The sequence below is a fragment of the Panthera tigris genome, chromosome C1 (assembly GCF_018350195.1).
Source record: "Panthera tigris isolate Pti1 chromosome C1, P.tigris_Pti1_mat1.1, whole genome shotgun sequence".
NCBI classification, from domain to species: domain Eukaryota; kingdom Metazoa; phylum Chordata; class Mammalia; order Carnivora; family Felidae; genus Panthera; species Panthera tigris.
In genome coordinates this window covers 79,961,587-79,985,616 of record NC_056667.1, presented here as the reverse complement: position 1 = coordinate 79,985,616, position 24,030 = coordinate 79,961,587, and the positions used below count along the sequence as shown (strand labels likewise).

Sequence of the window (24,030 nt, the reverse complement as noted above, 5' to 3'; positions counted from 1 at the left end):
ACAAAAAGAAAACCACAGGCCAAGATCCCTGTTGAACAAAAAATGATCAACAAAATAATAGCAAACTGCATTCAACAATACTTAAAAGGATCATTTATCACAACCAAGTGGGGTTTATTCCAGGGTTATAAGGATGGTTCAAATATCCACAAATCAATCAATATCATATGCTACATTAACAACATCAAGGTAAAAAAAAATATGATCATCTCAATAGATGCAGAAAAAGTATTCGACAAAATTCAACATTTGTTCATGATAAAAACTCTCATCTAAAATGGGTTTAGACCATAAGAGACTCTTAAAAACTGAGAATAGACTGAGGGTTGATGGGGGGGTGGAAAGGAGGGGAAAGTGGGTGATGGGCATTGAGGAGGGCACCTGTTGAGATGAGCTCTGGGTGTTGTATGGAAACCAATTTGACAATAAATTTCATATTAAAAAATTTTTAAAAATTTAAAAAAACAACAACACCAACAACAAAGAAAATGGGTTTAGAGGGAATATACCTCAACCTAATAAAAGCCATATATGAAAACCCACAGCTAGTAGCATACTTGATGGTGAAAAACTGACAGCTTCCCCTCTAAAATCAGGAACAAGACAGGGATGTCCACTCTTACCACTTCTTTCAATAAAGTACTGGGGAAAAAACCACAAAGGACTGGAAGTAAGTCCTAGCGACAGCAAACAGACAAGAAAAAGAAAAGGCATCCAAATTAGTAAGGAAGAAGTAAACTGTCACTATTTGCAGATGACATAATACTGTACACAGAAAGCTTTTAAGACTCCACCAAAAAACTAGTAGAATAAATAAATTCAGTAAAGTTTCAGGATACAAAATTAGTATATAGAAATCTGTTTCATTTCTATATACTAATAACAAAGTAGCAGACAGAGAAATTAAGAAAACAATTCCATTTACACTTGTACCAAAATAAATAAAATATCTAAGAATAAACTTAGCTGAGGAAGTGAAAGACCTGATTTTAGAAAATTATAAAACACTGATGAAAAAAACTATAGACACAGAAACAAATGGAAAGACATACCACAACCATGAAATGGAAGAATCAATATTGTTAAAATGTCCATAATGCCCAAAGCAATCTACAAATTCAATACAATCCCTATTAAAATACCAATAATATTTTTCACAGAACTAGAACATATAATACTAAAATGTCCATGGAACCACAAGAGACCCCAAATAGCCAAAGCAATCTTGAGAAAGAACAAAGCTGGAGGTATCACAATTCTAGATTTCAATATACACTACAAAGCTATAATAATAAAATCAGTATGGTACTGGCACAAAATAGACACATGGACAGAACAGAGAGCCCAGAAATAACCCACACTTATATGGTCAATTCATCTACAACAAAGGAGGCAACAATATTTAACTGGGAAAAGACAGACTCTTCAATAAATGGCGCTGGGAAAACTAGAGAGTTCTGTGCAAAAGACTGAGACTGTAGCATTTTCTTACACACAAAGCTAAACTCAAAATGGATTAAAGACCTAAATGTGAGACCTGAAACCATAAAACTCCTAGCAGAAAGAGGCAGTAATCTCTTTGACATTGGCCTCGGCAACATGTTTCTAGACATGTCTCTGAAGGTAAGGGAAACAGAAAGCAAACATAATCTATTGAGACTACACGAAAAATAAAAAGCTTTTGCACAGCAAAGGAAACTATCAACAACAAAAGGAAACCTACTGAATGGGAGAAGATACTTGCAAATGCTATATCTAGTAGGGGGATAGTATTCAAAATATATAAAGAACTTATACTAAGTCAACACACACAAAAAACCAAATCAGTCAATTAAAAAATGGGCAGAGGACCTGAATACACATTTTCCCAAAGACATCCAGATGGCCAACAGACATGTGAAAAGATGCTCAACAATACTCATCATCAGGGAAATACAAATCAAAACCACAATGAGGTATCACCTCACCCCTGTCAGAATGGCTGGAATCAAAAAGACAAGAAATAAGTATTGGCAAGGATGTGAAGAAAAAAGAACCCTTGTGTACTGGTGGTGGGAAGGAACATAAATTGGTGCAGCCACTTACAAACACAGAAAGTATGTTTCTCAAAGCCACATACTTTGAGAAACAGTATGGAGGTTTCTCAAAAAATTAAAAACAGAAATATCACATTATCCAGTTATTCCACTATTACATATTCACCTAAAGAAGACGAAAACACTAATTTGGAGAGATCGATGTGCCCCTATGTTTACTGCAGCATTATTTATAATAGCCAAGACACGGAAGCAATCCAAGTGTTCATCAACAGATAAATGGGTAAAGGAGGTGTAGCATATATACATCATGAAATGTTACTCAGTTATAAAAAAAAATAATGCAATCTTTTCCATTTGTGACATGGATGGACCTAGAGGGTATTATGCTGAGTGAAATAAGTCAAACAAAGAAATGCATATGATTTCACTTATATATGGAATCTAAAGAACAAAACAAAGAGCAGAAACAGACCGAAAATACAGAGAACTGATGGGTGCCAGAGGGGGAGGGGGGCAAAATGGGTGAGGGGGAGTGGGAGACACAGACTTCAGTTAGGGAATGAGTAAGTCATGGGGATGAAAGGCACAGCATAGGGAATAGACTCAATGGTACTTTATATTTATTTATTTATTTATTATTATTATTTTTTTAACATTTATTTATTTTTGAGACAGAGAGAGACAGAGTATGAACGGGGGAGGGGCAGAGAGAGAGGGAGACACAGAATCGGAAGCAGGCTCCAGGCTCTGAGCCGTCAGCCCAGAGCCGGAAGTGGGGCTCGAACTCACGGACCGCGAGATCATGACCTGAGCTGAAGTCGGACGCTCAACCGACTGAGCCACCCAGGCGCCCCAATGGTACTTTAATAGGGCATGTGGTGTCAGATAGTAATTGCACTTGTGGGAGCACAGGATACCACAGAGCTGTGCAATCACTCTGGGGTACACCTGAAACTAACATAACACCATGTGTCAACCAGACTTCAATAATTTAAAAAAAAAAGAATAAAGATAGAGGCTTAAGGAGATTCTGACTCCCTAGAGAGTAATTTCTAAAAAAAAAAAAAAGGAAGATGAGAGTCCCCCGCACACTTTGTCCCACCTCCTGATTTTAGTGAGTTTCATTGTTATTCTTTACAGTGTCTGCAGGGCCCCTCCCGATCCCTCTAATGCTGTTCCTTCTGCCCAGATGCTCTTCCAGAGACCCAACTCTCTCTGTGAAGCTAATGTTTGTTGAATGATAAAGGTTTGCTTTTGGCAACCCAAGAATGTTTTCTAAATAATATTTCCTCACACAAAACCCAAACTCAGATGTTTGTTACCTTTGTTCTTTCGGTAGAATGTTAGGATTAAAAGGCACCCCAGACATCACCCAGGATCATCCTCTTATTTTACTGATGAGGAAATGGAAATCTCAACAGGTCAAGTGACCAGATATAGGTGACAAACATGGATTAGGTCTTCACAGGCAATGCCCCTTCTTCCCACAAATCCAGAAAAAGCCAAATCAGTCACCCGCATCTTGCTGAACCTGACCTGTCATTGGCACTCTGCAAAGCAAACCCACCAGAACAACAATTTCATTAAAATTGATGAGACGTGTCCAGGATACAGAGCTTTGAAGGAAGTGCTGCCTTGGTCCAATATGCCCTTGACCATCACAAAGGGCTCTCCTGTCCATTTATCTCCTTTGACCCGTGCATATTCAGTGGAGGGAATGACTAAGGCAGAAGGGAGGCTTGATCTTCCATAAGGCAAGATGCAACTTGTGGATCCATGAAATGGGAAATGCTCGTTCTGTTTTTTTGACTTCAGGCTTTAGTAGATAGAGATTAAATAGATGGGCTGTCCCTTTTAGTGGAGACCGCTGGTTTCCTCTCCCCTTTACCCTTCTCCTTGACAAGCAACTCCAGGCAGCACCATGAAGCCACTAAGGTACAGAACTGCAGTCCTACGGATCACCACATCGTAGTGCCATCACCCTAGATAAGCTCTTCAACCTCTGTGTAGGCCTCAGCTTTCTCGTTTGTACAAAGAGGGTAACACCACCTGATACGGAGCATCCCCGAGAGGATAAAGTCAGACTGCATGTAGAATGTCTACCATGGCGCCTGGCATACCGTAAAAACTCAATAAATGGCTATTACCTATAGACTTTAGAAGACTGGTTCTCTAGAACCATAAAAGAATGTCACGCATCTCTGATCTGAAGTGCAGGACCGTGGAAATGCCAAGAGGACACAGAGTGCAGAAATGGGAATGTTTACATGTTTTCATATACTGCACGGTTTGGGCAGATAATTTTAAGTCAAGTGTCTGTCCTTTCACGAACACGTTTTTGGTGAGTTTGGGGCTGCTAAGGCAAAGACTGACCTGCATGGAAAGGCCTGGTGACAGACAGCCTTGTGCTCAATGGAAAGGTCACTGCTTGCAGAGAATTACTGGTTTGTACCATAGCTCGGCCCAGCTTGCAGCACAAAAACTCTTAAGAAAAATGCATTTGCTTAAAGACACTGACTGTAATTACAGATCTTTTTCTTCTGAAGCTTCGAAAGACTATCAGCCCTTACACATTAGCATCCTCTGTCCATGACCACTTCTCAGAAAGCAGTTTCCCTGGAAGTCCGCCTGAGGTGTTGGTTAGTGCAGCTCTAACGAGAAAGTAGTGCAGCTCTAACGAGAAAGGGTAGCTCTTTTGAGCCGGAATTTCTGCTTTCTTTATTGCCTCCCTGCTAGTCTTAGCAGATGCTAAAAGCTGTGTGAGGGCGGCATGAAGCCAGGGCTGGTACTGAGAAAGTTCAGACCCTCGTATTCAATCACCCTTCCATCCACAGACAAGGTCGGGGCTAGCGGCAGGGCACTGAGCCAGGTCAGCAGCCTCGTGTTCTTGGGACCTCACCAAGCTTCTTTGTTGCCACCTTGATGGAGGCAAGACACGGGCACAGCAGACAGACCCCGAGTGCCTTTCCCTGCCCCCACTGAGATGCGTCCTGATGAAGGCATTTGGCCTCAGCTGTCTCACTGCCCGGATGAATGCAAATATAGCAAATGCTCCTCGCTGCCCCGCCCCAACCCGACGCCAACTGAGGCTTTCTGTAAAAGGCAAAAGGAGGGTGAAGAGGAACCCACTCGACGAACTGTCAAAGCCTGGATCCACCTGCCAAAACTTTTAGGAACCGTCTAGCCCCACCTAGATAAGGAAGCAAACTGAACCCAGATCCCTTGTTTCCCCTTCTAGTTTCAGACCTTGCTCCTCAACCATCTATAGAGACGACACTGTAAATGGAAGGAGTGTCCAGCGACCGCAAATACAGGTGTGGCGGCTTCCCCTTCCTCTGCTCTCTTGGCCTGTTTCTTTTCCCTGTGTACTTTCTCCTTTTCCTCTTCTCCACGCCCCCCACTCCAGGAGGACTCAGGCTGTGCACTCATTCCCTTACGTGAGATTAGGGGGCAATTGAGGGCTGGGGGCATGAGGACACCCAGTTGGCAACTCTTACTAGCTTTTGCTTTCCAAAATTTTAAGCTCTTTAGCTCTTACCTACCAGTGGAGAAGGTGAAGGAAGGGGATTCTCGATATGAACTAAACGTCTCGGAGCCATAGGTGAGCGTGTAGGTCTTCTTCCACCCCTAGATTAGAAGATGAGACTCCCCTGGGCTGAAGGAAAGAGGGAAAAGAGATCTGTGGGTCCTGACCCGGGACACTAGGTCTCCTTTTTCTCAGCAGAGCATGAAGAAGAGGCAAGACTCTAACAGGAAGTGCTCACTCCTAGGGTCTGGGTTTGCCAGGAGCGAAGGGCTTCCAGAGACACAGGCTTTCAGGGCTAAAACCTGAACCGTCTCACACAAAGCAGGAAGGTTGGTTATCTGACCACTACGCATCCAGGCAGACAGGACCATGAGGAGACTTGCAAAAGATTCCTGCTCCCCAAAACAAAGCCTGAAGATGGGATGTCATGAAGAGGAAAGGTGGATGTCTAAGGGCAACCCATGTGTACTAATACTTGGGGACACCTGAAATCTCCTAAAAGCCCATGGGGGGATAGCCCAAGAGTAACAGCTGAAATTTACTTCCAGTCCAGTGTAATGGAGCTCAAGTCAGAAATTAGGTTAAGAGACACGATACAGTATTTTCTACACACCTGACTTTGTGATTGAGATTCACACCCATATGAAGTCAGGCAAGGATGACACACGGAAGTCGGGGGGCCCAAATCACTGTCAGATTCCAGCCTGCAGCAGAACATGAATCAGCGACTGGGGCATCGAAGGGGCCTTTATTTCCTCAACCACTATGATGCGCATCTTTCAGGTTGTTGTCTACAAATACATCCTTTAGTCCCTGGCCACCAATCACTCCTTCCTCCCAAACTAGTCTCAGTGTCTAGGACAAAGAAGACTGGGGGATGACAGGAGAGGAACGTCCTCACAGTCACGGTCTTGCTTAGAAGGGTATGGAGGGGAAGGCACAAGTTCCGAGGTGGGCGGTCTGAGCCTTTTGACAATAGCTGTTCCAGAAGCAGTCTCAGAGAGAAATGACATGAAGAAACCTGCTTTCCATCATGGGGAAGATTAGATTTGGGGTAGGAGCTACTTCATGGATTAATTTCATTTCCCATGCTAAATGAATTTGGGAAATGTTGAAACTTAATCTATCATCTTACATTTTTAAAAAATTTTATTTAAATCCCAGTTAATATACAATGTAATATTAGTTTCAGGTGTACAATATAGTGATTCTACACTTCCTTAGAACAGCCGGTGCTCATCACAACAAATGTGCTCCTTAATCCCCGTCACCTACAGGATGGGTTAAATAACGTTTACATTTCTTAAGCACTTAGGGTAATGCTGAGAACTAAGTTCCATCTTCCATTCTGAACTGCCTTCCCCAACTCAGCCCCACTCCTGGCCCTGAATCACAGATGACGGCAGGCCCAGCCTCGGTGGCCCAGCAAGCGTGGCACCCGCAGCAGACACAAGCTTGCGGATGAGAAGAATATAGTCTGTCTGCAGCTGCCACAGCCCCATATCAGGTGCTGTTCAGAGCAGTATTTTCAAGTGTCACCTGCTTACTTATGAGGAAACTGCATTTTGCTAACTTCAAAGGTAATTTTCATAAACCAAAGTTAAAAACACGGGCCATCTCCCTCAGCATATTTCCTGAGTGTGGTTAGAGCATGCCATGATGAGAAGGTACGAAGGACATTAAGGGGTTGCTTCATGGTTGCTCTGACTTGTGAAAAGAGACTTACAGTGAAGCACATGGTAATTCCTTGGGTCCGATGCCCTTTGAACCAGTGTTGTTGGAAAAAGTCCCAGCTGCCCTTGGTAGGAAGTGACACAGTGGCCCTGGACTGCTGAAAATGGGTGTGAAGAGCCAGAAAATGAGTTCTAGGTAAGGAAAAGAGGGGCCAAGTGCATTGCTGTGCAGGGCATGTGTCCTTAACTTCAGGCTACAGTCCTTTCTGGTGGTCTGATCACAGGTTTGGATGTGAATGTTGATTTCCATCACTGTCACCCTTCGTGAGAGGGAAACCTGGGCATTATTCTGGACCGTGGGGACTGGCAGCACCACTCCTAGTTCGGCTGCCTCCAGCAAGTCATTAGTGCAGTGGTTATGGCTGAGGGTGGGTGGGGAAGAGAAAGGTGTATTTTGAGAATTCTCTATGGATGCTGATGCACTTCTGAGCAGGCTTCATGAATAACCCCAGTAGCTCCACTCTAAATGCACAGGACAGAAGCAGAGCTCTTCACTTAGTGGGCTGATAACCATGATAGTGACTTCCATTTAGTCAATACCTGCCTCTACACGTCAAGCACAAAACTAAGAGCGCTGCAAACATTATTTATTTATATATAATCCTGGGAGATAGGCATTGTTCTACCCAATTTGGCACATGGAAGACTCCCAGTATTTGATGAGTGAATAAATCAACTAAAGTAAGCAAATCCCCCCCTTCCCCTCACAAAAGAAACTAACACTTATGGAGCATGTACTGAGCCAGACACCATGCTATCATATTTATATGTATTCGCTGGGCTGACCTTCTTACTGCCTATGAGATAGGTTTAAGAATTTTGCTTGGGAGCCTGGGTGGCTGAGTTGGTTGAGTGTCTGACTCTTGGTTTTGGCTCAGATCATGATCCCAGGGTTGTGGGATCAAGCCTCATGTCAGGCTCTGCGCTAAGCGTTGAGTCTGCTTAGGATTCTCTCTCCCTCTCTCTCTCTCTCTCTCTCTCTCTCTCTCTCTCTCTCTCTCTCCCCTTCCCTCCCTCCCTCCCTCCCTCCCTCTGCCCCTCTACCCCCTAGATCTCTCTAAAATAAAATTTAAAAAATTCTTTAAGAATTTTGCTTTATGTGTAGGAAAACTGAGGCTGAAAAGTTAAACAACCTGTCCAATGTCACACAATAAGTGGAAGAGCCCAGACCTGCCTGCCTTCTTTCTACTTTATCAAACTGCTGGGAAATGGGTATATGGTCCAGACCCAGGGAGGGGGAAAAGGGGGGGAGGAAGAAGGAGCTCTCATCAGATATGGATAAATGTCTTCCAGAAAAAGGGACTAAAGTGTGAGAAGAGAAGAGGCTTGGAGAAGGAATCTGAGAGCTTGGAACCATTAATAAGAAGGGAGATCCCACCCATTTCAGGATCCAAATGTTCCCCACCGTTTTGCTCAGGAGCATGAGACTGACTTCCATGGTGCCCAAGGAATGGAGGAGATTTACATATGGTTCTGCTTAAAAGGTAAGCTAGGGCAGCTCACATTGTGTAATGTGGCATACCTGTCTGTCCCCAGTGTGTCAATGATGTTTGTGAGGCAGAGAGAGAAAATGATACGAGGCAGAGAAGAGGATAAAAAGCGATGACCCCGGTTGAGGCTCTGAAGCCCACTGGACCCCAGACTCTGCTATCATGAGGTGAGGGTGTGCCATGATCTCCAGAATTCTAGGGTCTGGATTCCTACCCTGTGGAAGAAATGCCCTAATGGACTGAGGGAGACCTGGGTTTGAATCCTGGTGTGGGGTAACCTTGTATTTGTGTTTCCATGGCCAGAGACCTCCTTTAGGATATTACCTCTCATGTGCTCCCTGAAGGGGAGGCTGACTTAAGACAATTTTGAGGGGTAGGAGGAGACCTCAGGCTGGCTCAGCCCTTTGTCCTTCTCTTTGGGATCCACCTGTCACTGAGAGAGCACCTTCTTAGCTCCTCAGCGGTCAGCTTACAGAGGAGAACCCAGAGGCAGGTCTACATCATTGGCTGGGCCTGGGAGAGGGTGAGTTGGTCTGTTTCAGGAATGAGACATTAATAAACTGTTCCTACAATACATTTTCTGACACACTTCTTAGGTACTCATGGTGATTTTTTTTTTAATGTTTTAAGGCATTTTTTAAAAGACTTTTTTTTTTTTTTTTTTTAAGAAATCTCTATAGCCAACAAGGGGCTCAAACTCACAACCCTGAGATCAAGAGTCACACTCTCCACCAACTGAGCCAGCCAGGCGCCTCTCAAGGTGATATTTTTAATCCTCACCTGCTTAACTCTTGTGTCTCTCAGTTGTTCAGAACTTGGACAAGGATTTATTAGGTCTCCAAAACTTCAACACTCAGCTCTGTTACTTTCTTCCTATCCTAGAGCAGGCTGCTGCTTAACTTGTACGAACCTGACTGCATCATCTATTTAAAACAAAAACAAACAAAAAAGGATAATCATACCTTCCTCACAGGATTATTTGTGAGATGGAGATGGTTAATACATGTAGTTAGCACAGTGCTTGGCACAATGCAAGTGCCCAGTAAGTGGAGGTATTCTTGTCTCCAGGAGTTACACCCCATGGAGAGCCAAAGTAATAATGCCTAACAGCTGCCTCTCTGGAGGGTTTTCTGATTAGCTGAGGGCTGCATGCACAGCCTACCCTCCCTACCCCATGGTGATGCATTCACTCAACAAATATTAATTGCCTCTCTGAGAAGACAGAAGAATTTCAAGTCAGGAAGGACTTCAGAGTCCAACCTAAGATGGCAGCTGTTCACTGGGCCTTACCTCCAAAACAGGAGAAGCTGCTACGGCCCACTTGGGGAAGAGGGCTTTGGGGCCTCACCCTCCTGAGCCGTGACTCTTGTCACACCCACAGCAGGTGGGAGCTGGGCTCCAGAGAGGCTGTTCCCAAGGAAGGCACATACAGCCATGGCCCTAAGCACAGCAGGTTCAGAGCCATGCACCAGGCAACGTGAGGATACAGTTCGTTTTCCCCCAGACAGTCTGGGGCCCCTGACAAATAGGTGTCTCGATTCCTTTCTATCTAAAGCCAGGGTAGCAGCATTTGCCACCAAACAGCTGGGCTGTGAGGATTACCATGGTCTATAAATGGGCTTTAATGTAAACGATCATATTGACACACATGTTAGCTTCTTCCTAAAACACGCACACTTGGGGGCACCTCTGAGGGCCCTCACCATCAGCTGGCTGCCCCAGAATAGCTGGGGAGTGGCAGGATCCAGAACCGCTGTCACTGAGGGAATGGCTGTCTGGACGCTCTGGGATGATGCTACCTATTATGGCAATGTCCGCTACCAAAAGCACTGTGTCCTTTTAAGACCCTTTACATCATTTTCATAATTTAGCTAGAGAAATTGCACAATATTCATCACTGTTTTTTTTTCCATGAGATGTACATGATGCCCTGGGGAGAGAGGAGAGGAGTCACTGGAGATCTGCCAGTTGGCTTGGGATGAACCAGAACCTGACATGGACGGGTCACCGAGTGCCTTTGCTATTGATGGACTATGAGAAAGAGGCTCATTGAAACCAAGCTAATGCAGGGAAAGTCAGCAGTGGGGAGAGAAGGCTTTGAGATATTACAAAATTAAGCCTGCCAAAGGCTTGGAAGACAGAGACCAACATTATGTGCACTGAAAGAAAGGGACTGGCAGGCAGTGTGGGGTGTGGGGGTGGGCTATGAAGTAGGGAAGGGAGAGATGCATGTGTTTTCCGGGCAGCAGCAAGTTTTTCTCTGCCCCGGACTGGACAGGATTATCTGGGGCTTTTCGGGCTGGTATATCTGTTACTCGGGAAGACAGGAAGCCACAGGCATTTCTGATCGACTTAGTCTCTCCTATCTAGACAGATGCCCAGGGACGGTAGGCTGTGGCTTTATGGCCTGCATTAAGGTGAACAGGAGATTCAGCAGAGATCCATCAGTCAGCCAGCTACCTGCACGATGGCCCACGGCAGGAAAGGAGGGACGTGAAAGCTGCCGGGCGGTACCGTGCTCTCCACTCGTGAGAATGACAAAGAGGTAATTGGCGTCTCATGGCGTCAGTATGACAACATCAGTATGTTGTCACCAGTCATTTTGCGTACTTGCTGTTATCCCTGCATAGCAGTGGTCCAGGGGAACTGCCAGGAGAGGATGCAGCCACATGGCCCCCGACGTGTTCGGTGTACTCCACGAGACTCTGAGGCTGGAGATCGGGACCACATAAACTGTGGCTCACTGATCTTTGGGATCCCAGGGCAAGTCCTCACCATGGATGAAAAGTACAATGTGAAAAAAACCAAGCCTGTTGTTTGGAATCTGACAGAGAAACATGCGGTTCAAATTTTCCCCACTCTGCGATGGGGCGGTGTGACCACCACACGGTCAGAAAGCGATATGAACACCTTGGGGTCACATAAACTGAGCCCCTCATTCCATGGAAGCTCAGGAAGGTGGAGGGATTCACCCCAGCACCACAAGGTAGGCAGAAGGCAGTTGCTGCGACATCTGACTAGGGGTTGCTTTACCCAGGAGCTCCTTCCAGGACACGGAGTGGGAAGAGTCATCCTCAGATGGTTTGCCCAGAGCCCACAGCTCACTTCCTGCACCCCCTTTCCCACTTCTGCTGGAAGAACAAAGGATCAAAGAGGAATGCAATGCTCAACGTGACAAAAAGACACACGTTAAACAAGAGCCAAGTAGTCCACAGAGTAAAATGTTAGTTAAGGCAGGAAGAACTACAGTTGAACAGGACAGCCAACCCGGAGTGACTCTGGCGGTACACCCACCGCAAAGTGTTCTTTCCCCACTTTGCTGACGCCCAACTGTGCGAGCACATTCACAAGCTTGGCAGCGTTGCCAGGCACAGCTTTGGCAGCCTGACATCTTGACAGAATTATCAATTTGCGTCCTCAGGAAACGAAGTAAAACATCAATTTTAGTTCATAAATAGCACACTTTAGTAAAGCTTTAGTAACACACTATGTACTTGGCTGATTGGTTAATAGCTCTTTGTTGTATGCGACAAGGAAAACCCATGAAATTTTGCCATTTGCCTACAAGAATTGAAGACAGAACATTCTGGAATGTTCAGGTCTGGTTGCAAACATCAGGAAAAGTCTTGTGGCCTACCAGTAGGTTTCAAACTTAGAGGAACACTGATCTAAAACTACCATCAGAGCTGGGATAGACATTCGTGTCATCAATGGACAAGAGATGTGCACTCAGAGACAGACACATTTCCATAAGGAACTGTGTGTGGACACCATAAGAAATAAGAGGTGTGTCTGCCATTGGGTTAGCTTGCAGAGCCCCACAGGGGAACTTCTCAGTCAGGCTCCTGGAAAGTGCTGGAAGGGAGGGGGAGGCTACAGGATCTGCTCCGCTGAAATCTCTGAGAACAGCCAGTCCATCCTCTCAGAAACTTTGACACTCGACTTGTCAGAGGGGAGGAGGTGGGCCCTGACAAGTTCTGGATCTATAACTGCATGATTCATCCTTCACCCTTTTCAATTTTTCTTGTCCTCCACCAAAATCTGCCCTGTAAACGATCTGCTCAACTGCCAGAGAACTGACTGGTTTGGACCCTGGCTTGGACAGGCACCGGAGAGATCTACCACAGACAGGAGCTGTGACTCCCTCCTCTTGTTTAAAAGCGCACAGTGGCGGGGCACCTGGGTGGCTCAGTTGGCTAAGTGTCCAACTCTTGGTTTTGGCTCAGGTCGTGACCTCACGGTTTATGAGTTCGAGCCCCGCGCCGGGCTCTGTGTTGACAATGCAGAGCCTGCTTGGGATTCATTCTCTCTCCCTCCCTCCCTCTCTCTCTCTCTCTCTGCCCCTCCCCTGTTCGCTCTATCACTCTTTCTCAAAATAAATAAATAAACTTAAAAAAAATGCATGGTGGTTAAGGGCTTGGGTCCCAGAGACAAAATAGATATGGATTTAAATCCTAGTTCTACTAGCTATATGCCCTCTCAAGCCTTAGTTTCCTTATCTATACATTGGAGATACTATCTCAGAGGGCTGTGGTGAAAACGAACAACAATGGACATGAATGCAGGAAGATTACTTAGCTTACAGCTGGCAGCAGAGTGAGTGCTAAAAGCCCACTGCTCTTGCTGCTGTTACTAGCCGCTGACCTCCAGCGGGTGCTCTGTGCTCTATGGCAAACGCGACGTCTTCTGTGACACCTCTCCTAACCACCGAGATTCTCCTTTCCTCAACTTCCATCGTCCCCGTTCCAACACTTCAACACGCACTTCTCCGCACAGTTATGTAAAGATCTCATGCAAATGCCTCGTACTGTTTCCCCGTCCCTCAAACTAGCTTGTCAGCTCCTGGAAGGCCTGGCTTTGCTGTATATTGGTTCTTTCACCACAGTCCCCTTCCCCTTGATGCTGGGGTTCAAGTGGTTCGAATACACCACAAACAAGCAGATAAGTTGTTGGATAAATAAACGGGCGAAGCGCACACGTGTCATTTTTTCAGGTATGCACATATTTGGCATTTACGACACAGAGGGACAAGTAATGAGAAACGATGAGATGTGGGGTTTCATCTCCCAGTGTGCAAGTGAATTACCGCCCAGCCACAGGCTGGGTGTCTATAAAATGCAGCAACTACCACCTGCCACCCTCCCGGGGCTGGTGAAAATGGATTGGGCTTCTGAGCAGCAGCGGTGGAACACAACCAGCTCCTTGATGTTAAGTAAAGAAGAGTATCTGGGTTCTGATGCAAACAAATGGGGCTCATTCTCTTTTAGCATTTCCCAGCTCTGACTGCACAAAACAAGGCAAATAAAATAGGTCTCAGCTCTCCAGAGAAATATTCTGGTAGCTCATGACAGTGCCAGGATATTTTTCAAAAGGCAAATCTAAATTCTTTCTCACTTTAGCCTCCCTTTCCTTCGTCTCCTGCCTAAGGAGATCACAACAACTCTGACCACCATTGTACAGTAACTATCTTTATTCTTAAAATCTTTATTTTACTCTGCTTTCTAGTTGTTGATTTATTTTTTTAAAAGTTTATCTATTTCAAGAGTGAGAGAGTAGGGGAGAGGCAGAGAAAGAAAGAAAGAGAGAGAGAGAAAGTGGAGGAGGGGCAGAGAGAGACAAAGAGAGAGAATCCCAAGCAGGCTCTGCCCTGTCAATGCAGAGCCTGAGTCAGGGCTCAGTCTCATGAACCATGAGATCATGACTTGAGCCAAAATCAAGACTCGGATGCTTAACCAAGTGAGCCACCCAGGCACCCCTCGGTAGTTGATTCAGACCAGAGGTTTGATAGGTTCCCTCTCTATCAGTATTCACATCAATTCTTCCTCTTCCTTCTCCATGCTGCCTCCTTTTTCTCCATCTCCTAAATCTCAGGCCTCCCAGCAATGACTGTGTTAGCTGGACCTGCCTGGTCCCGTAGGAGCCACCCCAAGTGAACGATGTTCTGACAGCTGGTTTAGGCCAAGGCCTACTGCACCAGCACCGTGATCAGAATCTGAAGGATCTATCCTTGTTTGCAACACTGATTCACCAAGAACGGGATCAAGGCTAGTTGAGCTTTTTCGTGACTCAGACAATCACTGTCATTGTACATCTGTTACAGGGTCCCTCACCTTCATAATGGTAACTATAGTGTGGCTAACACCGGTGCTACTTATGATCTTGGGAACATTTTGAACTCCCAAGGGAAAGGGTATCGGGTTAATATGAGGTGGTGAAATTTCAGAATGCAGAACATAGGTCCCTTAGGATAACAAGGCAGAGGAAATAAACATAAACATAACACAGGACAGTGGTTCACAAATGTATCTTAGCAGTAGAGCCCTGTCCTCAAATGAAACCTTCAGCGGAATCCCACTCCTGGCTCAGATAAGTTCTGTTTGGAAGGCAGGGTAAGGTAGTACAGGTATGGGACCGAGCCCACCTTTCTTCCTCCTGAGCCCTTGCCCTCCTCTCCCGAAGTGCTGGTTCCTACAGCATCCACAAGGAGCCCCTAGGCTTCCATGAGTGAAGGAGGGACAGGGAAAGAACATGAATTTACATATACAGTGAGAGGCCTTGTAGGACCATGTGGACAACATAGATATCTGCATATCAATGGTCCCATTGCTTTTGTCTTTCTGGTTTATATGTTTCTTAGCCTGGATTTTCACGTATATATATTTTATTACAATTGGTATATTTTTATAATGCATCTCAAAATCTTTGCAGAGTAAGTCGGTGTCGGGATATGTGCACACAGTTCTAGGAAGAGGGAGGCTGGAATATTACATCCATGACAAGACATTCACAGGATTTGGTTTCACTTGCTATACAACCCACCATTCTGAAAGGTGCTGTTTCATATTTTACTGTGTTTTATACATGCTGGCTGAAAGCAAACCAAATGAAAATTAAATACAATCTAAGATGAACTCTAAGATTCTTAGGAGCCTTAAAAATAGAGCTTTACTATAAGAAGACTACACTTTCCCCTGAACAATGAAAGGTATTCTCAATACCACTTGTAATAAGACATTAAACATGGATGGTCTAATTAATTAGTCCCTTTAGTTCTGCTGTTATATTTATTGGGAAGAGGGGCAGTATTAAGGAATACTTTGCTAAGTGAGATTCCTGTGGACTTTTAAATTATAAAACAGTCTGCTGACTTAGAAAAATACTGCTTTGTGTAAATCTAAGGGCTATTAATTTCCTAAATTATCTACAGAAAAACATAACATATATTTAAATTTCCATCAATTTGAAAGACTCGAGAAAAAAAATTGAAATTCAAACAATTGCAGTATATAACTTTTCTGATTTTTAAAGGAATATTTATAGCTTAAAAGGGAAAAGCTGGTGAAATATATAAAAATCAGAGAGGCAATTCTTTTCCTATTTTAGGAAAATTATAGTTCTTGAAGAAGACATTGAAAATTAGCTCTCAGTTGACACATACTCATTATGCTGGAATTTCTAAAGGCTCCTCCCCTTTTTATTTCTGAGAAGAGAAACACATCTCTTTCAGAACGTGAAGAATGGCTTTAATGACCTAAGATTCTAAGGTAACGATCTATAATCTACAGCCCAGGAACCAGATCCATCAGACAGCCTGCTTTCAAGAATAACTTTCATATTTTCAAAACTGTTGAAAAAAAAATCAAAAGAAGAATAACATTTCTTGACATGTGAAAATTACATGAAATTCACATTTCAGTGTCCATGAATAAAGTTTTTTGGAACGCAGTCATACCCATTCATTTGCATATTGTCTATGGCTGCCTTCCTACTACCACGGCAGAATTGAGTAGTGGCAACCAAGACCGAATGGCCCGAAAGCCTAAAATATTTATACAGTCTGGCCTTTTACAGAAAAATTTGCTAACCCCTGACCTAAGAGATGGAGTCCACTCGAGGGCTCCTCTGTGTGTCCCCAGGATATGTGGTAGGGTGCGTACCTGGTTGAGATGACATAGGCATTTGTCAAGACACCAGAAACAGCAGAAGCAGCATCTGAACATGTACGTCGACCATGCATTATGCTGGTGGGACCGGGATCAAAACCAAATGAACAGAGTCAGAAACACAGGAAAGAAGCAAGCAGGCAGTTTCTACAGACACACAGTATGTTTCTATTTGAGATTTATGCACCTGGGGAAGCACGGTAGCAATGTTCTCTCAGTGTGGGAGAAGTCCTTCTATTCTACATATGCTACTAATTATTACCATTATTATCACTGATGAATGAAGTGTCTCTCCTGTGGGCTTACCTTGTTGTGATTGCTGTTGACCTCAGCAAAAATGGATATGGGTTAGTTTATATTTACTAGCAAAGGTAAACTAAGCCTTCTGGTTCTAGTAAGAAACAAAAAAATCTCTTTGCGTCTTCCCGAGTGCCATCAATTAAACTTTGCTTTTTCAAACCAGTTTGTATTCACGAAAAATTCATGTCCAAAGACAATAAAACCATGCATTGTAAATACTAGTTATGTGCCCATTAAAAAAAAAAGAAAAGAAAAAGAATCAAGTTTTTCTGCAAAAAAAAAAAAGTCCTATACTGAGACTTTCAGGGCTAAATTTCAAGGCACAAATTAGTCCTCTGAAATATAATTTGGACATGTGTATAACTCAAGAGTGAATAATTTAATAAAACTCATGGAGGAGGGGTAATTCAATGTGTCCCACCCACTTCCCAGATTAAAAAAAAAAATCCCTGTAAACAATCCTGAAATAGTGCTCTCTGAGGACCCCAGGAGTCACTCAACCTTATATGGACATTTTCTTGTCCCAGTGTTAATTCAATTGGATGAAACTTTATCTGGATATTTTTCAGCCTGGCTGTGGTTGTGAATGAGCCATTTCACGTAGGGAAGATCACACAGTGGCTGTGTGAAGTGTTTAAATTGTAGACACAGTACGGAGCTGTACTGCTGAGGAAAAGTGTATCTTTTTAACCTAAGACAGGACACATTTCTACAGTAGTGACATCACTTGAGGGGAGTTTGGCCCATTGATCCTTTTGGGATCTCAGGAGTGATAAATAATCTTCAGACCTTTGCCAAAGTGGCCAATTCACTGACTTCTCTTTTACATTTAGGGAAGGCTGCTGCCCCAGAGTTTAAGGTGTCTAGCTCTAGGAAGGATGGTAAGGTCCCCTACTGCTCAATAATTTGTGATTATCTATTGCTGATGCATACAATAAATATGTTTAAAATTAAAAAAAACTATTTTGTTCTTCAAAAAAATCCTTCTTGAGATTGAGGGATCAATTGGAAAATGCAGGAACCAGAGTAGTTAGATTTGGCTTGCAATTGGAATGCCTCTTCAAGTGACCAAAACGCATATATATTTTTATCACTTGAAATTTAGCCCTGAAAACCTCACTATAGGATTCCCAAAAAGTTACACTTATTTTCTATTTTTTAAAGTTTATTTATTTTTGAGGTGGGGGGGGCAGGGGCAGAGAGAGAGGGGGAAAGATAATCCCAAGCAGGCTCTGAGCTGTCAGCACAGAGCCCAACCGGGGGTTCCAACCCACTAACCATGAGATCATGACCTGAGCCAAAATCAAGAGTCGGGTAGTCAACCGACTGAGCCACCCAGGCACCCCAGACTTGATTCTTTTTTAATTTGGGTACATAAGTAGTATCTACAATGTAATCTTTCAATAGAAATACAAGAAAATACTCTATGATCAGGGCAGCTTCTTAACGTGCACTTCATGATGAGGAAGCTAGATAATTTTATGTGAAATTCAACCAATTATTCCTTATTGATAAGCTAATCTTAAGTCTTGATTAGGGACTTAAAAATATCAAACAATTTAAAATATAATAAAAAATCTCCCTAATTTACCAAGGAACATAGTTATACCCAAAAGGTTAGAATTAGGTAAACTTGTGAAACTCTGACCAAGTCACAAGCACGGAGGTGGGGATGGGGAGAGATTAACATTGTGTGAGAACGGAAAAGTTGGGAAAAGTCCAACCCTCCCTTGTTTGGCCAGAAATACCATGAGAACAGCTGTTTTCCTGGTGTTCTGGTTGCCACTGGCATTCATAACCAAATGTGCATGGAAATACAAACCAGGGAGGAGAAAAACCTCCAGGCACAAAAGCCCTACAGTTTTCGGTTTTTTGAGCTGAGATTTAGGTCAACTTGTCCATTTCTCATTCTTTAGGACGTTTTCTCTCTCTCTCCCTCTCTCTCTCCCACACACGGCTCTCTCACACACTCTTAACACACATTCTCTCACAACTCTCTCACACACACACTCTGACACACTCACACAGCTCTCTCACACACTCTCTTAAGCACTCTCACACACTCTTACACACATTTTCTCACAACTCTTTCCCACACACATTCTCTCACACATATTCTCACACATGTGTTCTCTCACACACAGACTCTCTCACACACGTATCCTCTCTCTTATATTCTTTCACAACTCTCTTACACACTCTGACACACACATGCTCTCTCACACATTCTCTCTTACACACATTCTCTCACAACTCTCTCACACACACACACATTCTCTCTCACACTCACTCACTCATTAAAGCTCCCTCTGTCCCTCAAACACACAGGTCACTTCCCATGGCACCTCTAAAAAACAAAGGAGTAAGGAATATTTTAGCATTAAAACAGAAACAAATGTTATTCCTATCTTGTAGTATTTTTTCTTATTCAAACAAAAAGCATGATATTTAATATTTAATATATTTAAATATATTCAAATAGTATATTTAGTATGTTTAATAGTTAATATATTTAAACATGTTTAAATAATATATTTAATATATATTTAATATATTTAATATATATATACTAATATATATACAAATATTTAATATTTAAACAAAAAGCATGCCCACAAAAAAGTGTGTGAATTTCATCTGAAAATTCCTCCCATTTGTTCAGCATTTATGTGAGAAGGAAAACCAGCTAAGGCAGGACTCCCTCCCCACCCCACCTCTGCCAGTTTGTTGGCAAAAAAACCCCAACAAACAAAACCATAAACAAAACAGAGGCTGGGGACCAAAAGGTTGCTAGGGGCCGGGTAAGGGATGGGAGCTCAAGAACACTGGAGCCTGCTGAATGGCCACTGTCACAGGTTCACATTCCTGTCCAGGGACCTGCTGTAGTTTTCCAGTGACTAACTTTTCTGCAAGTCAAACACCCCGTGCAATATGCATGACTGAGCTGCCTTACCTTGTCTTTCAGAGTGTTGTAAATGTACTTGAGAATGGTTCTTGGAATCCTTGCCACAGTGATTAAAAATGACCCTTTTATGGCTGTTCCTTGATGGTAGCAGAAAAGAATGGAGAGAGACCAAAGGATTGGGCGATCAGGAGGGTCATTTTTATTTCTGGGAACAAGGGGAAAAAAGGCGACATTTAAAAAAACACCATTTAAAACTTCTCTCTGGTTCAAATCATCAGTGGTACTAACATTTATAAAGCAGTAATCCAATAAGCATTTGGCAAAACTTTTATACTCCTTGGTAGCTAAGGTTAAATTCTTTCTTGGACTGACTCCTTTTCATGGCACTCAATGCTACAAACAAACAGAACAGAAAATTAAAAAAAAAAAAAAAAGTACTGATGAGTTAAAATAAACGTTTCCCTCTTTACAACACCTCCCCCTCCACCAATTCTTTAAGTCACCCTATAAATCTCATTTTCAGAAGCTTGATGATATAATAATTTCCAAGGTTTCAATTACATGTGTAAATACTGCCAGCATTAGCTTAGTGATTAAAATCACCACCAGAATCACATGACCAGGAAAGGCAGCCACAGAGATACCAGTGAGCTCCAGCTTAATGTTAAGGGATAGAAAATTCTGGCTTCTGCACAGCTCTAGGCTCCTAAAATCCAGCTGATTTCTGCTCTGCTCTTTAAAGGTCACTTCAGTGTGAATCATTTGTGGAACTTGTCATGACACAGCAAACAAGAATGCAAAAGTCAGTTTCACAGGCAGGGGCGGGGGCGGGGGGGGGGAGAAAAAACTGAAAATGAACAGAACGGGCACAGCCTTCACTCTACCCCAAACCTGAAAGATAAAACAAAGGAGGGAGGGCTGGTGCAACCCCTCCCCTGACCCTCTGAATTCCCGCTGGTGCCAGTTCTAGAAAATGAGGCTCTTTCCGAGAAGCCACCTCGCGGATTCCAAGTGAAGCTTGGTTTCTTCATAATGGATTATTCTACAACTTGCTCCGGTTGCTAATAAGTCACGATGAATTAAGGTTTTGACAACAGCCTAGGTTTTGAGGGAGAAAAGGAATACGGCCAGAAATGTCTCAAGTGTTGGCAATGACTGTATTTTGCTGTTACTGAAATCATCCAGGAAGGAAAAGAGAACGTGAAAAGTAATACTGGGAGCGGAGGAACTGTAATCCAATCATCCCACAAAAAGGGTGATGTGTGTTTCAATTCAATATTACTGAAAATAGGAAATACCAAGGAAGCTATCGCTGATACGAATTCATTTTGATCTGATAAACTAGGAGACTAATACAGGCCAGGAAAATCTGACACATTTTTTCCCTTTCCTCAGCTTTTTTTTTTTTTTAAGGAAGAATGTTTACTTTTCCATTTAGGAGATTTATGTGCCTCAGAACTCGTTATCGTGCTTGAGAGAGGGTGCAGGGACAAGAGGACAACACCTGCTTTCCATCTGGTGGGGAAACAAATGATGCGTAGGCCACTGTGAATGGAGGCTTTGGAGTCTGGTCCCCCAGGTTTTGAAGTCTGGGGTTGAGCATCATCTTGCTGAGAAGGTTTAGTGGGGACGAGATTAACCATTTCAGGTGGAGTGACTGCTGTGGTCCATGACACATCCTGGCTATCATGCCAGGATCTCCGGGGCTTGGTTGGAAGAAGATGCAGAAGTTCCAGAAGCTGGGTTATCATGTGATGAGAGAGACAACTTTAAAAGGCGGCCCTTTACACTTAGGCCGGCTCGTGGAGCCAGGAGTCATTCAAGACCTGCCCCCACCCCCCCACCCCCAAATTAGAAACGACCCTACAGAAAAGGGTTAAATGAGTGGACTGTCTTTGAGGCTCCCACATTCTCTTCTTAGACCTTTCTCCATGTTCAAAGGTAACATCACCCTGTTATCTCTCCCTGCTGTATTTCTGCCTGGGGCCTTTGTCTCTGTCTCCTTTACAACCAGCAAAGCCTGTCCCCAGGAGGAGTAACAGAGTGTATCTGGTGGGACTTACAATAATACTTATCTCTGAATTTCATTGTATTTGGAGCACTGGCTTGTGGAATGGCAATGGTGGCAATGCAGTGCTGGGCGTATTGGGCCACCCAGCGGCGAGCCATGAGGAAGCTGGGGCCTCCTGTCAGGCCTACCTTCCGTCTTTAGAGCCTGCTCCATGTGGAGCCCCCGCCACCCCAATTCTGGGGGCGTGGCATGAGAAAGACCTGGGTAGCAGGAGAGAGTAGGGGACTCCAGGATGTGCTGCTTCTCCCTTCTTTTAAACTTGTGGCTGTCCTGAGTGCGAAAGGTGCCCGGCCCCATGCAAGGGAGCCAGTGCCCCAGCACACAGCAGCAACTCAAGTCGCTGGGCAGAGGGCTAATGGTCCCATCCACCCAAGTCCTGTAGCAGCTTCGGGTCATGATACACAAGCACTGTACTGCAACTACCAGTCCTGCGGACAACAGAGCAGAAGGCCAAGCCACTTGGCCTTGAAGCAACTTCAGGGCGCTAGAGGCAAGTCTGAGCTCTACTTAGATGCAGCCTCGTGGTGCGAACTCTTCAATAGGATGGGAAATGAATTTTGTGCCAAGGCTCCTGGACAAGGACGGACATGAATGGGAGGGATGGCCTCCAATGTAAATGGGTCCCAAGCAAAGGAGCACAGTGTGGTCCCTGAAGAGACCCTCTTTTCCTGATGTTTCTTGCAGCAAGATCCCTGCAAGGCTCATGTTTCCAATTCTACGGAAAAAGGAAATTGTCTTTATTATGAAGAACAGGATTCTGTAGCTGTCCTCATCAACTCCTGTTAGGATTAGGAAATCTGTCTCCTAGCTAAATTCTACAGGCTCATCTGTTAGCCCATTTCCCTCACTTCCTTCTCAGTGAATCGAGAGCAGCTGGAAACCATCTTTTGTGTATTTGAAAGTGATGATGACGTCATGCCTCAAGCGTCCCTTCTCCAAATTGCACGGTCCTAGTTCCTTCTATCACATCCCCAGCCACATCTTTATGGCTCTCCCTTGACCCCTCTTCAAGCAAATGGTTGTAAAAGAGAAATTTTACAGGTTGCCATATCCTGATACTTGATGGTGCTTGTATGAACTCGTCAGCTGTCTTACTGCTTAAATGAATGACAGAGCTGATTGCATTCTGGCTATATTTACTCCTTACCCTGAGTGCAGGCTAAAATGAGATATTGGGAACCCTGAGATAAAGAAAAACCTTATTTCAAAATTAGACACAAAGCAAAAAAGACAGTGGAACTCTTTAATAAAGAAACAGTGCTTAAATCAGTCATCATGCATTTTATTTTTATCAAAGTAATATATCAAATATTTTTTGGGGGGAGAACGAGAGAGCGAGCATGTGCAGGGGAAGGGCAGAGGGAGAGAGAGAATCTTAAGCAGGCTCTCCAGCAGACATGGGGCTCAACCTCATGACTGTGGGATCGTGACGTGTGCCAAAATCAAGAGTCAGACACTTAACTGACAGAGCCACCCAGGTGCCCCAGAGTAATACGTGAACTATCTTAAGTCAAATAGCATGAAGCTAACCAGGAAAGATAGCAATTTGCTTTCCCCACTGCTAGTTTTCTTCCCCAGAGGTAATATCCCAGCTATTTCTTCTGAAACTCTCCCCTTATGCTTCTCAATTACGTTCTTCCTGCCAGGTCTTATTTTTTCAGCCTCTTATATTGTCTACTGACTTCTCACTTTGAAAGATGTTTGTTGATTGTTTCTCTTATACAACCTAAACATCTTCCCATTCGCCCTTTCTCAATATAATTATATTGAAGTTTTTAGGGTTTTTTCCCCAGCTTTATTGAGATATAATTGACAGATGACATTGTGCAAATTTAAGGTGTGCGGTGTTTGACCTCATACTTACACACAGCAACATGAGTACCAACACAGCAGTAGCTAACACCCCCATTATGTCGTATAATTACATTCTTTATTGTGGTAAAAACATTTAAGTTCTACTCTCTTAGCAATTTTCTCTGCGCTATCAGCACAGAGCCTGATGCAGGGCTCTAACTCACAAGTG

General features: G+C 43.7%; 1 protein-coding gene across 6 annotated transcripts in view; it reads right to left on the bottom strand.

Annotated features, from left to right (window-relative positions):
- Positions 1-24,030, bottom strand: part of SLC44A3 (solute carrier family 44 member 3) — a 107,116-nt gene that overhangs the window by 26,581 nt on the left and 56,505 nt on the right. For all 6 annotated transcript variants that reach the window (XR_006221712.1, XR_006221710.1, XR_006221711.1 and 3 more), the window contains exons 11-12: positions 19,985-20,141; positions 16,726-16,809 (exon numbers count right to left, since the gene is read on the bottom strand). Coding sequence is in view for 2 of the 6 variants with exons in the window: in XM_042997939.1 (XP_042853873.1) it covers positions 16,726-16,809; positions 19,985-20,141 (241 nt within the window). In the remaining 4 variants the exon portion in view is untranslated. The remainder of the gene's footprint in view (positions 1-16,725; positions 16,810-19,984; positions 20,142-24,030) is intronic.